The 18,635-nt window shown below is 47.8% G+C and overlaps 2 protein-coding genes across 2 annotated transcripts; both read left to right on the top strand.

Moving 5' to 3' along the window:
* The first annotated feature begins 2,229 nt into the window (after window positions 1–2,229).
* Window positions 2,230–2,553, top strand: LELP1 (late cornified envelope like proline rich 1). The gene has a single exon (XM_047783095.1). It carries the CDS (start codon window positions 2,230–2,232, stop codon window positions 2,551–2,553), a length of 324 nt encoding a protein of 107 aa, XP_047639051.1.
* A 12,156-nt stretch (window positions 2,554–14,709) lies between these two features.
* On the top strand, window positions 14,710–15,285 carry PRR9 (proline rich 9). Its single transcript, XM_047783048.1, has one exon. It carries the CDS (start codon window positions 14,722–14,724, stop codon window positions 15,070–15,072), a length of 351 nt encoding a protein of 116 aa, XP_047639004.1. The 5' UTR covers window positions 14,710–14,721; the 3' UTR covers window positions 15,073–15,285.
* Window positions 15,286–18,635: the final 3,350 nt, after the last annotated feature.

Genomic DNA, 18,635 nt, shown 5'->3' with positions numbered 1-18,635 from the left:
TAGGCAAGAAAATCCTTAGACTTGAGCCAGGGAGTGTGGGGTCATAAAAAGTAGTTTCAGCATTCCATGTTAAAAACATGGGAGGGGAGTTCCCAACATGATACAGCGGAAATGAATCCAGCTAGGAAACATGAGGTTGTGGGTTCCATCCCTGGCCTCAATCAGTGGGTTAAGGATCTGGCATTTCGGCGAGCTGTGGTGTAGGTTGCAGACGCAGCTCGGATCCTGCATTGTTGTGGCTCTGGCGTAGGCCGGCGGCTACAGCTCTGATTGGACCCCTAGCCTTGGAACCTCCAAGTCCTGTGGGTGCACCCCCCACAGACAAAAAAAGGCAAAAAAAGACAATGGGAGGATAGCAGAGTCAAAATTACTGTGGTCAATCCAGGGATGCCCTCCTAGAAAGGTGAAGAATGGGCAAGTTCAAAGGAGTGAAGATTGGAAAAGCTGGGGAGGAAAGATAAACCACATGTAAACAGATTTAATCTGCTCCTACCAACAATGAGTCTCCTCATCTTAGCATCCAGTACCCTCTACCATAGCCTGATTTCAGCAGCATGAATTTTGAGGGGCCCAGGGAGAAGATGAAGCAGCAAAGGAGGTATTAACCAGAGCCTATTCTCATGTTCAAAGGCTTGAGTTGAGATGGGAGCTCTGGAGTCACACAACAATCGCTCCTTGGTGATGCAGTGATGAGGTCACAAGTGGGGCCCCCCCTTTCCCTCCCCATTCCAGCTTCCTCAGAGCTGGACAGAGGAACCAGAGGGAAAATCCACCTTCCCAAGCACAGCCATAACATCCACTTCACTGACTACTTGTCAAGTTCAATACCAACACAAAGGGGTGAGTTGCATTTGGACAATGGCAATGCCCCCTCTTTTATCTCTCCTTTCTGAGGTGACCAGGCATTGAACTGGGTTGAGGTGATGGCTATGTTTGGGTGAAAATTTCCTCTCCTTTTTACTGGGAGGAAGTGGCTATACCTCATTTGAAAGAGATATCCTTTCTTTACCATTTTGAAGTTCAGTGTAATGATCTGTCTCTGCAAAGAGCTGTACTTATTTTAAACTAAATTAGATTTTTAAATTATTTTTATATTGTTAAAGGAAATCAAAGATGTGCCAATTAGACCCAACTTGCAAGTATTGTCAGAGCCCAAAAAGCCCTGTCCATAGCTAGAAGTCAAACTGCCTATAGACTAAGACCTAGCATAGGGCAAAACTCAAAAGAGGGGAAAAGGAGCTCCTCCTTAAAATCGTATTTTGTGGATTATAACATTCATATCTTCAGAGAAATTAGAATTTCCCAGTTCATCTCCTCTTCCCCCAACTTCTCCCATTATCCTAACACCTGGAGGGAGTCATTCCTAGAGTGGTTCACGGAATCCTAGCCATTTAGGGATTCACCTCTTCCCATCCTCAGTCCTCAACTGAAGAAAGCAATTCTCAAGGTTTTGAGGGCTTAGGGAGGATATAGAATTGAAAGAAGAGTCCTGAGTCCCCAAGCCCACGTATATACCCTCCCATGCCATCTCCAGGGAGGTGGACCTACAAGAGTCCTTTAAAACTTTTGTTGTGCCATGGATGCCTTTAGAAGTCTGATCAAATTTATAAACTCTTCAGAACAAGGTTTTTAAATGATTTAAATAGAATACAAGAGGTTTCAGACCCAAGACCCTAGGTTAAGAACTCCAGTTAGGGGCTATCGAATGAAGACAAGAATCAATAAAAAGAAATTATAGTAAGGGTGGTGAGATCATGAAATGTTGTCACCAATGCCCTGCAAGGGCAAGAAGACAGCCCTTAGATGAGAATTTGGTCTGGAGGAGTTGTGGCTCAGCGATCACAAACCTGACTAGTATTCATGAAGATGTGGGTTCAATCCTTGACCTTGCTCAGTGGGTGAAGGATCCAGCATTGCCACGAGCTGTGGTGTAGGTTGCAGATGTGGCTCAGATCCCTTATTGCTGTGGATGTGGTCTAAGCCAGCAGCTGCAGCTCCGATTCAGCTCTAGCCTGGGAACTTCCATATGGCTGCGACCCTAAAAAGCACACACACACAAAAAATAGAATTTGGTCTGGAGCCGAACACATCCAGGAAAGCCTTTCTTAAGAACCACATGGGTGGGAAAAGTGAGTGGGAAGACAGTACAAGTCTTCTCCCACCTTGCAATGTGGTCCCCACATACACCCTGTCATCTGCTTCTTTACAGGGCTCAGAAAATCAAGAGGAATGTCGAGTGATGATAAAAATAAACCTAGTGAACCCAAGAATGAACCCAAGCAGTGTGATCCCAGGTGTGAACCAAGGTGTGAACCTAAATGCCAGCCCAGCTGTTTAAAGAAGCTGCTGCAACGGTGCTCTGAAAAGTGCCCACCCCCAAAGTGCCCACCACCAAAGTGTCCTCCGTGTGCCCCATGCTCTCCATCATGCCCCCCACCTTGCCCTCCACCATGCCCTCCACCGTCATGTCCATGTCCAGCTCCCTGCTCTCCCAAGCTGTGTCCCAAGCCCTGCCCTCCCAAATGCCCACCACCCTGCCCACCCCCAGAGTGAGGCGCCAAGGACATGACCCAGCCCACCATCTTCACCATCTCCACCATGTCCACCACTGTAGGGCTGAGAGCTTGAAGCCATGAACTAATAAGTAAACATGTTCCTCTGCTGTGCACATCTTTCTTCTCCTGGTTTCTCGGCAGTTTGGGGTTTGTTTGTTATTTTTCCAGCACTATACCACCAAGAAGCAGTTCCCAGGGAAATGAGGCCACGACCTCAGCCCTCCACACTCAACCACCTTGGAAGACGGCCATGCCTCTGACCCCACCTGCAGAGTAGATGGATGTGGCATCTTCTGAGGGATGCATCCAGGGCATGCACCCTGCAAGAACACAGCCTGAGAGAGCCATAATGTGGTTGTTGAAGTGGCTATCCTGGGAACTTAATGAGTACAAGGGGAGAAGAAGGCATGAGGGGAAAGAGGAGAAGGCATTGGAGAAAGGTCCAGGAAGGCTCAGGGCAAGAATTCTATCCTTGGCTATTAGTCCCTTTGCATAATATTTGGGTGGAACACTCTGAACACAGGCTTCATGGCTTTAAACTCTAGCTCTGCTCCCACAAAACTGTGACCGTAAGCAAGTGGGTTAACTTCTCTGAGCCCTAGTTTCATGCTCTTTGTAAAAGGAATAGTGATACTAATAGTAGTGGCGTTACCTGGCTTTTGTATGGCTTAAGGAGTTAATAAATGCCAAGTGCCTGGTTTGCTGGGCCATGGTAAAGGGAGCACACCGCACCTGCCCAGGTGTGACACATCACACCTGAATTTAATTGCCCTGTGCTCTTCTTCCTCATCAGGCTGTAAGTCTCCTAAGTACCATAGTCAGGTTCCAACTTATACCTGTCAGTACAGCTAGGCGTTCTTTTTTTATATTTTTTTCCATTATAGTTTATTACAGGACATTGAGTATATTAGGCATTCTTTTTAAAAAATAAAAGACTAGTTGGGTTACTGTGGATTCCAGTGTCAATCATCTGGCCTTGATTCTAGACCATATACTTATGCAACATGTCACCACTGAGAGAAGTCCAGTGAAGGGGACAAGGGATATCTATTTTTGCAAACTTTTGTAAGTCTATAAAATTTCAAAAGAAATACTTAGGTACAACAAAAAAAAAAAGCAAAGGATAAATCCGGAAGGACCTCTATTAAGAATGAACAGCAAGGAGTTCCCGTCGTGGTGCAGTGGTTAACGAATCCGACTAGGAACCATGAGGTTGCGGGTTCGGTCCCTGCCCTTGCTCAGTGGGTTAACGATCCGGCATTGCCCTGAGCTGTGGTGTAGGTTGCAGACGCGGCTCGGATCCCGCGTTGCTGTGGCTCTGGCGTAGGCCCGTGGCTACGGCTCCGATTTGACCCCTAGCCTGGGAACCTCCATATGCCGCGGGAGCGGCCCAAGAAATAGCAACAACAACAACAACAACAACAAAGACAAAAAAAAGACAAAAAAAAAAGAATGAACAGCAAGATGTGGTATATATACACAATGGAATACTACTCAGCCATAAAAAAGAATGACATAATGCCATTTGCAGCAACATGGATGGAACTAGAGAATCTCATACTGAGTGAAATGAGCCAGAAAGACAAAGACAAATACCATAGGATATCACTTATAACTGGAATCTAATATCCAGCACAAATGAACATCTCCTCAGAAAAGAAAATCATGGACTTGGAGAAGAGACTTGTGGCTGCCTGATGGGAGGGGGAGGGAGTGGGAGGGATCGGGAGGTTGGGCTTATCAGACACAACTTGGAATAGATTTACAAGGAGATCCTGCTGAATAGCATTGAGAACTTTGTCTAGATATTCATGTTGCAACAGAAGAAAGGGTGGGGGAAAAAATGTAATTGTAATGTATACATGTAAGGATAACCTGACCCCTTTGCTGTACAGTGGGAAAATAAAAAAAAATATTTAAAAAATAAATAAATAAAAAATAAAATAAAATAAAATAAAATAATGAACAGGAAAGGATACAACTAGAGATTCTCATTCTTAAGTAAGAAAGAGAAAAACAAATACCATATGATATCACTTATATGTGGAATCTACATATATGGCATAAAGAACCTATCAACAAAACAGAGACAGATTCGCAGACATGGAAAATAGACGTGTGGTTGTCAAGGGGGAGGGGGAAGGGAGAGGGATGCACTGGGTGTTTGGGATTCGTAGACACAAACTATTATATTAGGAAAGGATAAGCAATGGAGTCCTCTTGTATACACAGGGAACTATATCCAATCTCTTGGGGTAGACCATGATGGAAAATAACATGCGAAAAAGAGAGTATATATATGTAAGACTGGGTCACTTAGCCATATAGCAGAAATTGGTACAACATTGCAAACCAACTATATTTTAATGAAAAAAAAAATGAACAAGAAAAGTACCCACAGCTGATATGTTCATGGGACTTATTTACAGCTAGCTACAGGGAGTACACATCAATGTGGCTTAATTCACAAAAGGGGCTTTATCAGATGGCATTGCGGGGAAGACCATCAGATGAGGAAGGGGCGCGTTGAATTAGAGGATTGTAGGAATCAGGACTTCAGGGCTTGGGATTGTGACTCACTGCCCTCAGTTCAATCTCCCTCGTCTCCACCAGACTCCACTCCTCTTCGGGATGGGAGTCCTCACCTCTTAGAGCCCCAGCCCACCCCACGTGGTGAGGTGAACCCAGCTTGGTGATGGATTAGGTATGAAGCGCTTCTGTTATTTCCGGGAAAGAAACCCGACTGGTTCTTTACAAAAACCCAGTTCATCATTGCAGCTCACAACATCCAAGAGGAAGCAGGTTTAGGGTTCTTTGCTGTCATGGCAGTAATGAAGGAGCCCAGATCTGAGGCACTTCTTGTGGAATCATGGCCCATAAACGGCTTTCCATTCTTCTCGGTCTGGAAAATGGTTCAGGACAGCAAAGGGTTCAGTAAGTAGAGATAGTTCAAAATGTGCCCAAGAAAAGACACCTGGAAGTTTCCTTGTGGTGCAGCAAATTAAGGATCCAGCATTGCCGCAGCTGTGGCATGGATCACCGCTGTGGCACAGGTTTGATCCCTGGCCTGGAAATTTTCACATGCCGCAGGGGCAACCAAAAAATAGATATGTATTTATCTCATTGAAGTGTCATCCCTTTAACATTGCTATTTTTATGTATGTGTCACAGTGTATATAATAAATTCAGCAGAAAACATATATATTTGAATAAAATATATACATTTTAAAAAAAGAAAAGACATCTGGTCCCACACCTGACCAAGGTCACATCATCAGCTGGTTGCAGAAGCATTTTTGGGACACAAGCACTAGACAAGGCTTTTGGGGTGAAACCCCCCTCATTTTCCAGATGTGAAAACTGATAGTTGATTTCACTGACCTGGGAGCCTTGGGGTCTCAGGGTCTCCTGGCAGGAATGGGAGCCTGGTACCCACACTGCAGGGCCCTGCAGAGAGGGTGCCTCCTGGAGAGTGGGAACCTCTGGGAGCCTGATTTAAGGCTGAAAGAGCCCATAGCCAATTGAGGATGACAGGCAGGAAACTCCTCCTTTCCACTAGAAATCAAAAAAGAAGAAAGGGAGGGAGAAAGAGAATAGAAAGACAAAGTGACATCCTTATTCATCTATTTAATGATCACTTTTAAATAATAAACCCTAGAAACCTAGTGCTAAAACGTGTGCCACAGTTGGTGAGAGTATAAGTAGACAAAATCCTTGAAAAAAAAATAATTTGAAAAAAGAATAATAATTTGAGGAATATGGAAATATGTATCAAAAGCATAAAATGATTTAATCCTTTGCTGCAGCTGTTCCATGTCTTGGAATCCATGTAAAGGAAAATAATTCCAAAATGGGGGAAAAAAAAGAGCTCCATAAACAAATTATCACAGTGTGACTTAGAGACAATTTAAATATCTAATAGGGATTTGGCTAAAGAAATTTAGAACTATTATTTGATGAAACACAATATAAACATTAAAATGTGTTAAATGGGATTCAACCCAATTGAATGTATGGTATAAACAACAACGTTTAACTAAAAATTTCTATGAATAACAATAATAATGGTAATAATAATAGAAGGAAATTTGTCCACATTCTAGTCATCTTAGGACAATGTGGTTATAGGTAACCAGAGGAATTGTTTTATTTTCTGGATTTTTATCAATAGGCTTTTATCTAATTTTGTAATGGGAAAATTGTTTAATCATAAATACTTGAGATGCCCCCCCCACCACCACCACAAAGTCTTTTCATTTGTTCAATGAACAGGGGAAAAAAAAAAAAAGAATGTCTTCCTCCCTCTGAGCTTGCACCACATAGAAGGCTCCCCCACTTGGGTGCCCACCTTCGAGGTGTAGGAGCTCAGCCTACGGTTAAGTGACTCCGTGGTGGTATGGGTCAGGGGCTGGTACTCTCCCAGGGAGCTCCAGGGACTCAGCACAGCCTGGGTGGAAGCCAGCTCTGAGAACATAAAACCACCCATCTGCCAGTTTAGTTCTCTTCTCTCCTACGTAAATGAAACCAGAGATAGACATCTCTTAATGGCTACTTTCCCAGCAAAAAGCTGGATCAAAGGCAATTGGGGGCGGGGGGTGGGGAAGATGGCTAGAACGTGATGACTGTGCCACCTCCCTGCAGGACGCTGTAATTACTCCCAGCCCCAGCGGCAGTCACCTACCCCCAAAGCTGGGGGGAGGGGGCGGTGTAAATAAGTAACACCTGAAGAGTGAGAGGCACCCCAAGAGTCTGGGCAGTGCCAGGCAGATGGCTCACAGATAATTGAGGGGCAGGACCAAGCTGTCTCCTTTCATGGGAAAGCAGTTCCAAGGGTCCCCTAGGACAGCAGCAAGAGGAAACCAGCATAGACTCCCTGGCATCACCCTTTCTTGAGAATCAAGGAGCACACAGCCAGCCCTGGAAAAAGACTTCTAAGTCCTCCCCAACGGGCCTTCAGGAGGTGACCAGCAAGGTGAGGCAGTGCCAGGAAAAGGCAGGCACAGAACACAGGGAGGTCTTGCTTGGAAGCTCTGAAACTGGAAGAAGCCTTAGAGATTCCTCCAGCTCCACCCCCCTGCATCCCCCCTCCCCACCTCCACATAGATAGAGCTGGGAAGACGGCAGGAAGTAGTCAGCTACCAAATCTGTGCTATTTTCCTGTCCTCCTTCCATGTGACCAAATATTCCAGCCAGGAACACAAGCACAGGCACATCCTGGGAGGCTTTATTGATGATGAGTCAAAACTGCTTCTGTGTCATGGCATAGCAAACAGATCTGCAAATTCAGAAAGTCAATTGCCAAGTGTATAGGGCTTCTAAGATACAAACTGATCATAAAACGTATCCTGGGGTGTTTTCAGTGGCACCTGTCTTCCGGGTACTCCGGAGCCCCACGCTCTCCCCCAGGGTAGAGAAAATTCTGCTCAGACCCAGGGTTCATGGCTTTTTCTACCAGACAAGCCCCCACCCTCTCTCACCTCACCACCACTCTCTCACTTCCTCCTAACTGGCTTCTGAAGTCTCAAGCTCCCCTTCTTCTAATCCTGCCCCCTGCGGAAGCCTGCCAAGGAAGTCTGGCCAAAACTCAAATCTAAGCATGTCACTCTCCTGCCTAAAACCCTTCAAGGCTCTTCTTTGCCTAGAGAACAGCTCGAATGACTTAACCTGTCGCATAAAATCCCTCAGGATCTGGCCCTGCCCCTTCCACAACTATCTTTATCTCACCACTTCTCCACTTCCTTCTAGAACTTTGAAGTCCAGGGAGGGGTAATTGATGGTGTTTCCCGGGCCCACAGCAGAGACTTTACTCTTGCTTCTCCTCCATCGTTCTCCCTTCTCCCCCCGAGTCCTGTGCTGAACGATCCATTTGGGCAAATCATCAGCCACGAGCTCATCTCAGGGGTCGCCTGCTCCAAGAAGCCCCCTTTCGGAGTTCCCGTCGTGGTGCAGTGGTTAACGAATCTGACTAGGAACCATGAGGTTGTGGGTTCGATCCCTGGCCTTGCTCAGTGGGTTAAGGATCCGGCATTGCCGTGAGCTGTGGTGTGGGTCGCAGACACAGCTCAGATCCCGCGATGCTGTGGCTGTGGCGTAGGCCAATGGCTACAGCTCCAGTAAACCCCTAGCCTGAGAACCTCCATATGCCATGGGAGCCGCTCAAGAAAACGCTAAAAGACAAAAAAAAAAAAAAAAAAAAAAAGAAGCCCCCTCTCTCCCACCCACAGGCCCCTTTCTGTGGTCTCGGGGTACTGGTGCCTTTATCTCCCATGACACTTACCACATCGTGATCTAACCATTTGCCCTGGACTGCAAGCTCATTAGGAATAAAGAGGGCCTGGCCCACACAGCAGATAATCAATAATAGTAAATGCATGATTTCTCAGCGGCTTTGGGCACACCCCGCCGAAGAGGAGAGGCATATTCTGGGCTGAGCCTCTGGCCGCTGAGCTCCTGCCACTTGCCAGCATCCAGAGGTAGGAGAGGGGACCTGGCTGAATGTGGGTGGCCTGGGCTAAATGATAGACACCTGGTCTTGGTCACTTTCCCTCAGGCCACAAGATGTAAACCTGGCCAGCCCGCCCCCAGGGCCTCACCTGAGAAGGCCACGTGGGAAACAGAAAGGGCTTGTCATCCCACAAACGTGGATTCAAACTGAGCTCTTCTTTCCTTTTTTTTTAATATATATTTTTTTGACCCATGGCATGCGGAAGTTCGTGGGCCAGGGGTCACCCCCACAGCACAGTAGTGACAACGCCAATTCCTTAACCACTAGGCCGCCTGGGGTTAAGGATGGATATATGTATATGTCTAAATGATTCACTTTACTGTACACCTGAAACTAACACAACATTGTAAGCCAACTCTACGCCAATAACATTTTTTTACAAATTCAGCTCCACACTCCCAGCTGCGTAGACCAGGCCAGCTGTTTCACCTCAGCAGAAGGAGGAGGACATGGTGTCGTGGTCTGAAGAATGAGAATAAATGTTCTTCCAAAGTTGGGAGAGCAGTGACTGAGTGAAATGACATCTGCAGAGCCCCTGGCAGGGGCAACTGAACTTAGAAAAGCAGGGGGGCATAAGTCCTCCAGCCCCAAGGCCAGTGCCTGGAGCCGTCACCTGTCACCTACTGCCACCAATGGCCTCTTACCGTTGTCTGGGTGAGGCAGAGGGTCTGAGGGAGAGAGGGCATCATAAGGAAGGGAGACAAATATCTCCGAAGGCAAGATTTTGAAGGTTCTTCCCCCACTAGGGCCCTGGAGACCACGGGGAGGTTTGCATCACTGAATAGGAGAGCCAGGTGTGGCATTTAATAGACCGTCAGTGTCCAGGTGAGGAAACGAAGCTCCAGAGAGGGAAATGACTTAACCAAAGCCACAGTGAGTTAGTTGCTAGAAGAGTCCAGGATTTCTAACCCCAATTTAGGCCAGGATGACCCAGGACCCAGACTCAAAAGGGAAAAGGATTGAAGACCAACAGCACCCCCAAACAATTTGGGGACACTGTTTCTCCCCATTTTCCACATCAGTGAGCTTTAACCCAGGGGCTATGATGCTCCTGCAGGTGAAGCAGGTGCATGTGGATCTGTCCTCACCACCCCAAAACTGTTCAGAACTACTGACTGGTCTGTGTCTTTGTTGCCTCCTTGAAGTGTGTAAAGAATCCCCAATACAGTGGTTTCCTAAATGTTTTTACATGGACCAGCACCTATTCCAGACACGAGCTCACCCTGTGACCTTGAACAAGGCCCTTGACACTTTTGCACCTCGGTTTCCTCATCTAAAAAAATGCGGTCAATAAATGAGTCCGTGCCTCCTATTTAAAGCACGTGCTGGGCTAAAGCAAGCAGGTGAATCCAGTGGCTTCTCATGTCCCCTCTGGGCCTGTGGCCTGTGATCCAGAGCCCCTCCCACAACTTCTGATTCAGACTCCTTGTGTGGGTGACACAGGAGGAAGGGAAGCGAGAGGAGAGGTGGGCTCTGGTCCAGGAACCCACAAGCTCTGCAGGCTCACCTGCTCCCCAGGAAATGGGATGAACCACATTCTGCACCATTCAGCTTTATCAGAGCCCTTGCCCTGTAATATGCCCGTGGGGCCAGCCGAGTGAATCAGAGGAGTCTGGGAACTTTTATGATCTGAACAAAGGAGATAGTTATTTGATGGGAATAGGGAAAAAAGCAATGTCCTACGCACACTTGACTCTCTTCTGCTGACTCTGGGTAATTACACCTGGCTCCCAATATAATGACAGTTGCAGAAATCTAAAATCTTCAATCTCAGGTGACATTAAATCAGATTGTCCCCAGTCTTGCTGGAGGGCTGGGGATGGTTAGAGAAACTACTTAGTCACCTTATCTTAAGATGTGGACTGGGACAATCTCTCCAAAAGCTGTCCCAGCCAAAACCCAGAGTCTGGGCCCTAAGGTTGATTTGGGGGCTCAGACCCCAAAAACTCTGCACCGAGGTCACTCAGCCACCTGGCTGGATCACTGCCACTTGCACAAGACAGAAGACTGGGTCTTCCCGTGGATGTATTGTAACTTAATCAAGGAGGAAGAGCCCACAACACACACCCGGGGACACACTTCAAAGTCATGCAGATACCAGGCTAATCATTCACAGTCACATGTATAGTGTCACCAAATGTCAGAGCTGGAATGGACCCGACTGATTCCTGGCCTAACTTCTCTATTTTAAAGATGATGAACCTGAAGCCGGAGAGGATCAGGGACTTGCCGAAGTCACTCATCTTGTTAAGGACAGAGCCAGGTCTCCTGGGTTCGGAGGAGTTGAACTCTGGACTCTTCCTACCTGCATTCACCCCCATCCATGAGACCATGGGCTGGTGTCTCCTCCTTAGGCTCAGCCAAGGACACAGAAATCCACGTGGGTAAGCAAGGTCTTCTCTGGCATCCTGCTGCAGAAAACTTCCAGAAATCTCAACCAAACATGTCTCCCCTAATCCCTCACCCATCCCTCTTCTGAGTCAGCTTCAGTCTCTCCTCTCATCTCAACAGGCCCCTAACAAGGAGTCCTTCCTCCAGGCTCCCTGGAAGGCCCTTGCCCACCCTCCTTGCCTGGGGAATTCCTACTGTCCACTAAAAGCTGGTACAGACATCTCCTCCCCCAGGAAGCTTCCAGGACCTTCCACTCCAGGTTAATGAAGGGTCCTTCCTCTGGGGTGTGGGGCTTACTTCTGCCCATCTTTCCCATGAGACCGTGAGCCCCTTGAAAGCAGGGCCACGGATGACCAAAAGAATGAATGCAAAAATTCAGTGATAGAGAATTCCTTGCCTCCTAAGACTCTGAAGGGTGGCTTTGTCTCTAAGACAGAATTCCACAGAAAAGATGAAGGAGAGGGAAAGGAGAAATGGAAGGAGATGAAAGAAGAGGAGAAGAAAAGGAGGAGGAGAGCCCCCCGATCTACACCTGACCACCCAGTTCCCAGTCCCCCCAAAGGACATCTCTTCAGATTCTCCCGTGGGTCTTCCAGCTCCCTCTTCTTCACCCCACGCATGCCCATGGGAGCATCAGCACAAGTTCCCTGGCCAGCCTCTGAGCCTCCCCACCCAGGCTGGTCTCTCACCAGGACACGGAGGGGGCCAGGCTGGTGCTACATCAATCTTCCATACACCCGTCCCAAAGGCCAAAATGTCACCTGGTCTCCCCCAGCTCACCTTTTGAAAAAGTTTTTGGGATCAAGCATTCAAAAACGATATAAATCTTTGAAGGACTTTCTGATTTTACCAAACACCTCTCCTAGGAAATGGCCCGCTCATACCTCTTCAAATTAAAGGGGCCATCATCAGCTTTAAAGTCCCTGGAGGAGTTCCCGCTGTGGTGCATCAGCATCAGCAACCTCTTTGAAGCACCAGAACGCAGGTTTGATCCCCAGCCTCAGTGGGTTAGGGATCCGGTGTTGCCGCAGCTGCGGCTTAGGTCACAGCTTCGTCTCAGATCTGATCCTCGGCCTGGGAACTCCATGTGCCATGGGGCAGCCAAAAAAGAAACAAAGAAAAGAAAGTCCCTGGAATTTGGTCAACCCTAGCAAACAAGCTCAAGTTATGTTTTGGTCTAGGGGCTTCTATTCCAATTTTCCATTACATGAGACCCTCCCCTATGCCCCATTGTCTCCCACATTCAACTTCTCCATTCTTTAATTAATGCATTTGTTCCATCAACAATCATTTAGGAGTTCCCATTATGGCTCAGCAGGTTAAGAAGACATAGTATCCATGAGGATACTTATCCATAGCAGGCTAAGAGATCCCACATAGTATCCACAAGGAGGAAGGTTTGATCCCTGGCCTCACTCAGTGCGTTAAGCATCTGGTGTTGCCGTGAGCTGCAGCGTAGTTGGCAGATGTGGCTCAGATCTGGTGTTGCTGTGGCTGTGGTGTAGGCCTCAGCGGCAGCTCCAATTCAACCCCTAGCCTAGGAATTTCCATATGCCACGGGTGCAGCCTGAAAAAGAAAAAAAAATTATATTCCACTTACTCTATCTATGGCACAGCCCTGATCTTCTAGGACCCTACATCCTGGCATAGTAATAAGATCTTGTACATAAATAACAGGAATTCCTAATAACAATGGTAAATGTCATAAAAATAGAATAAACAAGAGATACCATGAGAGTTCAGAAAGAGGTGAATTTGTTTCCAGTTTAGAGTCATCAGAAAAAGCTCCTTGGAAGATGATAGACTTGAGTGGAGCCTTGACAAATGCATGGGATTTCAGCAGGCCTGGAATGGGAGGACCCACAAGATAGAAGTGTCAACCCAAACAGAGACTTACAAGCAGAGAAAACTGGGTGTGTTTGCTTTGAAACTTTTCCTTTCATCCCCCTAGCTTTTATTGACCTGAGTTCTAAGAAAAGTTTTTCCAGGAGGCAGCAAGACAGACTAACCCTGCTCCATCCTGTTTTCTTCGTCACTGTGAAACCTCTGAGTAACTCCACTCTTAAAAATGTCATAAATCGAGGTTGAGAAGATGAAGATTATCTGCCTTCCCCCTCCTTTCTCCTGCCGCCACCCTGCATTACCACCCCAGAGTGACGAGTGACACCAGTTGCCCTCCAGACCTCCCTTCAAGAACGTAACTCTCTCCAGGAGGCTGTAGGTCCTTTGTTTGCTTGGGAGCCATCTTCCTCGGGTCTAGGAGTGTGACTTTCCAGACTCAGTGAAGAAGTATCCAGTGGAAATGCCTGAAAGAGGCCATATGTACCCCTGACCCAGACAAACCCCAGGCTTTCAGCATAAACTCTTCCCATGGGTCCAGATGAGATGAGCAAGGTGGATCTTATCTCTCACCATATCCTGAACCAGTCTGGGCAGACATGGAACCCCATCCCAGGGTTGAGGCTGAGATAACGCTTTATGAACATTCATTCCTTTGGTGCTGCCTCTAGCAGCAAAAGAGATCTGACGGGAGCCCCTCCCTGCGGAGGTCTGGCGAGGACCCAGAGGCCAAAATGGACGTTGATTAACAGGCATCCCAAGCAATGACTCAAACCATGGGCGACTTCAGAGGAAGCTCGTTGCGGTGACTCCACAATTAAGGCCTCAGCCCACGTGCCCAGTCAGTCTTGCAGAAGGCTGGACCAGGGACTGTATAAAAGTCTCTACCAGACTGGACTCCTCAATTCACATCCCTTGTGGAGGCTTGTTGAAGGTCAGGTAAGTGGGAACATCCGAGCTCTCTCTCTCCCGTTCTGCTCTGTCTCTGGAAGGCTACTCGTCTCTTCCTCCACTAGACCGTACTTTCTACTGATATGTGAAGTGGTTGACCGTTTGAGGAGGGAGGGCTTCTCACACCACCCTGTGCATTCTAACTGGTCTCTTGCATCTAATTTTCAGCAAGGTGAGTCAAATAGGAGAGAAGGAAAAGATCTGTGGGAGGACTGGGGTTGAAATAGGACTGGGCTCTAGATATTGACAAAAGCTATGAGAATATTCCCATCTAGGAGATGAGGGTCCGAGAGAGCTGAAGTAGGGATAGAAAAAAGAAAAGGATGAAAAGCAGCAGAGAAATGAGTTCTCAGGGTTAATAATCATTCACTCCCCGTCCCTGTCTATCAACCCTTCGTTCCTACACTTCTCAGGCTGGTACTGCTGATGCGCATAATTTCAAATCTTGTGTCTACTTCAGGTCCTGCAAATCACCCTAGGATGTCCTTTGCTGAGCAGCAGTGCAAACAGCCATGCGTGCCACCTCCATGTCTTCCAAAGATCCAAGAGCAGAGCCAGGCAAAGGCTGAGGAAGTGTGTCTCCCCCTCTGCCAGGACCCCTGCCAAGAGAAGTGCCTGGTGCAAGCTCAAGAGGTGCAGCTTCCTCAGTGCCAGGAGTTAAACCAAGAAAACTGCCCACATCAAAGCCAAGACCCCTGCCCACCTCCATGCCAAGACCAAAGCCCAGCTCAGTGTGTACAGCCATGCCAGGAGCCAGCTCAGACAAAATGTGTAGAGGTTTGCCAACAGAAAATCCAAGAGAAGTGCTTACCCCCCGGCAAGGGAAAATAGCTGCTCATAATGCCATTTGGGGTCAAGAAGATGATTCCGGCCCAACCCCAGCCTCTGCTGTGGTGACCTTCTCCAGTGGGTACTTCTGTGTGCACCCCGTTCTTGCCTTCTGGCTTCCTCAATATTCCAGGACTTGGTCTGTATCTCTGAAGACAGCTCTCTCTGTATTTCATCAACTTCTGTGAATAAGTACTGTGCTCAATCATCTAGTAGGAGGTCTCTACTAGATGGAGCAGTTATCAGGAATCGTGTGGTTATCAGGAAAGACCACAGAAGCCTAATCCAGATCCCTTGGGGCAAAACTTCTCCCAGCCCTGGGTACAAAACAACCAAGGATGCCTCCATTCATCTTTCAGAGTGTCCACCTCTCACTTGAGCCTCAAAACAAACTGAATTTTGATGGACTTTTCACTGATCGCCACCGCCACTGCCACCATGGCTGTGGAGAATAAGTTGGGGCTGTTGCAAAAATTGAACACTGGGTAATTTTGTCTATGCATCACCCCCCCCCAAAAAAAAGTACAGGAAATGATTAGATGTTGTTGGAATGTTAGTTGTGCTTTTAAAAAATGAAACAAATTGAAATGTAGATGATTGATTCCAAACAGCCCATAAGAAAAGATGAGGTGAGACGTTTGGGGTCCTGGTGGTTGATCTTTGTGCTTCATCACTGACCTGCTTTAAGCCCTTAATTTCCACCACGTACACTCTTTAGACATGTGATTCATGACTGTGTGGTGCAGGCTGGTCTGTTCTTCAACCTCTTTGCCTTCTTCTCCCTGGTGAAGGTAAAATGCAGAATAAAGCTGACACAAAACTGATACCTGACTCGATGTGTCTTCATCCCTCTCCGCCATCCAACCACTTGCTGTCCTGATGATGCTTATTTTCTCCCTTTTTTTTTTTTTTTTTTTGACTATCCGGAATAGGAATAAAAAACAGCCCTCCCAGGTGCATAGAACAGCCATACTGAAGAAGGTCTCCTTAAGGGGCACCTGGACCACTCCACCCTCTCCCGCCATGTATCTTAGGCTCACCTATGCCCACACGTCACACCTGAGAAAATTCATCTGGGTCCAGGACCTCAAAACTTCAGGTCCAAAATTCTTTCCACTCCAGCACCTTTCCTCTCTGACCCTTGCTTACCAGAGGAAACGGGTAAAATGGGTAGGAGGAGAGTTCTATGGAAGAGCCATGATACCCACAAGCATAGCATCCCTGTCAGAAGGAAGAGCTAAGCATGCCTCTGAAATGGACACAAGCTCAAGGACCCAAATTGTCTGCCCTGCCATCTGGTCAGACTTCAGAAGAGTAGGAGAGGCTGGTTCACCTCCCTACACCGTGTATCTGCCCCAGTTGTGGAGGAAACACAAAGCTGAAGGCAAGATCCAGGGTTGCATGGAACAGCCAAGGAGACTCCAGACTCACAGCAAAGAACCAATGGTGGCTTCTCAGTTGTGTCCTGAGGTCTAACCTAGGCTTATGTCAGGGTCAGCCTCCTGAGGGGTACAGGGTTCCTCCTTCACCCCCTGGCTCCCCCTTCTCCTCAGCCCGCATGCCTGTGCCCCCACAGATGGCCAGGACAGCTCCCCCCTGAAGGCTGAGTGCAGCGTGAGGCCTCAGCTATTTGGCTGAACTGAGAGTCTTCCAGCACTGAGATCGCCCCTGTGTCTCCATCTCAGAGATTTGCTAAGTTGAGAAAGAGCTGGAGGATGACGAGGGGGAGATTTCAAGGGGCAACGTGGAACACTCAGGCACTCACTGAGGCTGCAGGTGGCAAGTGCCAGGCTCTGAGGTCTGCTCGCATTCTCTAAGGGAACCCTCGCAGCAGCTTCAGGGGGTGTATGCTGCCCCTTTGTTAAGGCACTGATCTGGCATCACAAAGCTAGTGAGCGATGAAGTCAGGATTCTAAGCAGGGTTTCTCTTGACTTCAGAACAGACTCTCACCTTCATGAGGAAAGTGCCCAGAGCACACAGATGAGATTTCAGGGTGCTGCCTTCTCATTCATTCATTAATTCATCCATCCATCTAAGAAGCGCTCACTGATCACCTACCGCAGGCCAGATGCCTACCAAATGCCAGGTGCTATAGATGCAAGCAGTCCCTGTGCAGAGCTAGGGAGCTGTCTTTCCCCCAGGCCACACACATCAAGGGACACTCTCCAAAACCTCCCGCGTCTCATGTCTCAAGCTGCTGAACATCTGAAGATGAATTAGCCTGAATCAGCCCTCTTGTCCCCCTGACTGCTTGGAATAAGTTTTCTCTTCCACTTCCCAACTTTGGACTCAGCCAGCTGCTCCCCTGGGGCCCCAAGCTGCCAAAAGACCCCGGAGAGCCCTCAGCTGTGAGGCTTTTGACTGGGCTGAGGAGGCTCAGGGGCATTTCTCCAGCCTGGCTCAAGCCCAAGAAACGCCTTTAATCTCCAGCACTAAAAGCCTGCACAGACTGGAGTCCAAGATCTGCCACTCAGATGCTGAGCGGAAGCGCAGGGCTGACAAGCAGGGAGAGTCCTGCCGTATCAGAGAGAGGACAACCCGCTGATTACAGGGGAGGCCTCAGCAGATGGAAGGAGGCAAACCCGCAGATCGCAGATAGGGGAGCAGACGTCAGGGAGCCAGCGGGCCTTCATCATGCTCTGTCATGGGAACTGCCACACCTTGCTTGTGCTCCCAGAGCTCTGACCCAGCCCTGCCTGTGCTTCTGCGGCTGGGGCCCCAGGGACCCAGACCTGGACTATGGGCACAGCCAGAACCAAGCCCAGAGCAGCCAGATGCCCCCAGCTCTTTGCACCTGAGCTGAAGCCTTTCAGAAAGGGAAGGGCAAGGGACATTTCCGAAGAGAGTCCCAGATGCTAGGAGTCTTAGTTGACAGTTGTTAAAGAAAACCGAAAAGGGATGCCATAGCTTAAATATAACCCCCACCAAACTCTCACAGCCACATAACCAAAACTTAAAACTATCCCAGGGAGTTCCCATTGTGGTTCATCTGTAATGAACCCAATCTAGTATCCATGAGGACATGGGTTAAATCCCTGGCCTCACTCAGTAGGTTAAGGATCTGGAGTTGCCATGAGCTGTGGTATAGGTCAAAGATCCAGCTCAGATCTGGCATTGCTGTGGCTGTGGCGTAGGCTGGCAGCTGAAGGTCTGATTCAACCCTTAGCCTGGGAAATTTCATATGCCACAGGTGCAGCCCTAAAAAGAAAAAAAGAAAAGAAAAAAACTATTCCAGTTTCCCCAAGATGTTGGCTTCTGATCTAACGAACTCAAGCTTTTCTCATGTCAGCATGACATCATAGCTTCCCAGTTAGCCAGCTACAGAGAATAAGTTTATATAGCTCTGTTCCCTGAAAAGGGACGCAGGCTTCTAGTGGCCAATCATGGTAAAGATCAATGTCCTTCTTCACTCTATAAACCAAGCTATAACCTTCTTTTTCTCAGCTTCTTGCTATTTTTGCCTTGAAGTCTTCCAGCTCTGCAAACTGTTCTTTCATACCTACAATAAACTTTAAAATTTTTCTCTATCTTGATTTGATTCCATTTCTTTCCTTTTTTTTTTCTT

The sequence above is a fragment of the Phacochoerus africanus genome, chromosome 6 (assembly GCF_016906955.1).
Source record: "Phacochoerus africanus isolate WHEZ1 chromosome 6, ROS_Pafr_v1, whole genome shotgun sequence".
NCBI lineage: Eukaryota > Metazoa > Chordata > Mammalia > Artiodactyla > Suidae > Phacochoerus > Phacochoerus africanus.
The sequence above is the reverse complement of the archived record's forward strand: the minus strand, read 5'-3'. Positions and strand labels throughout refer to the sequence as shown.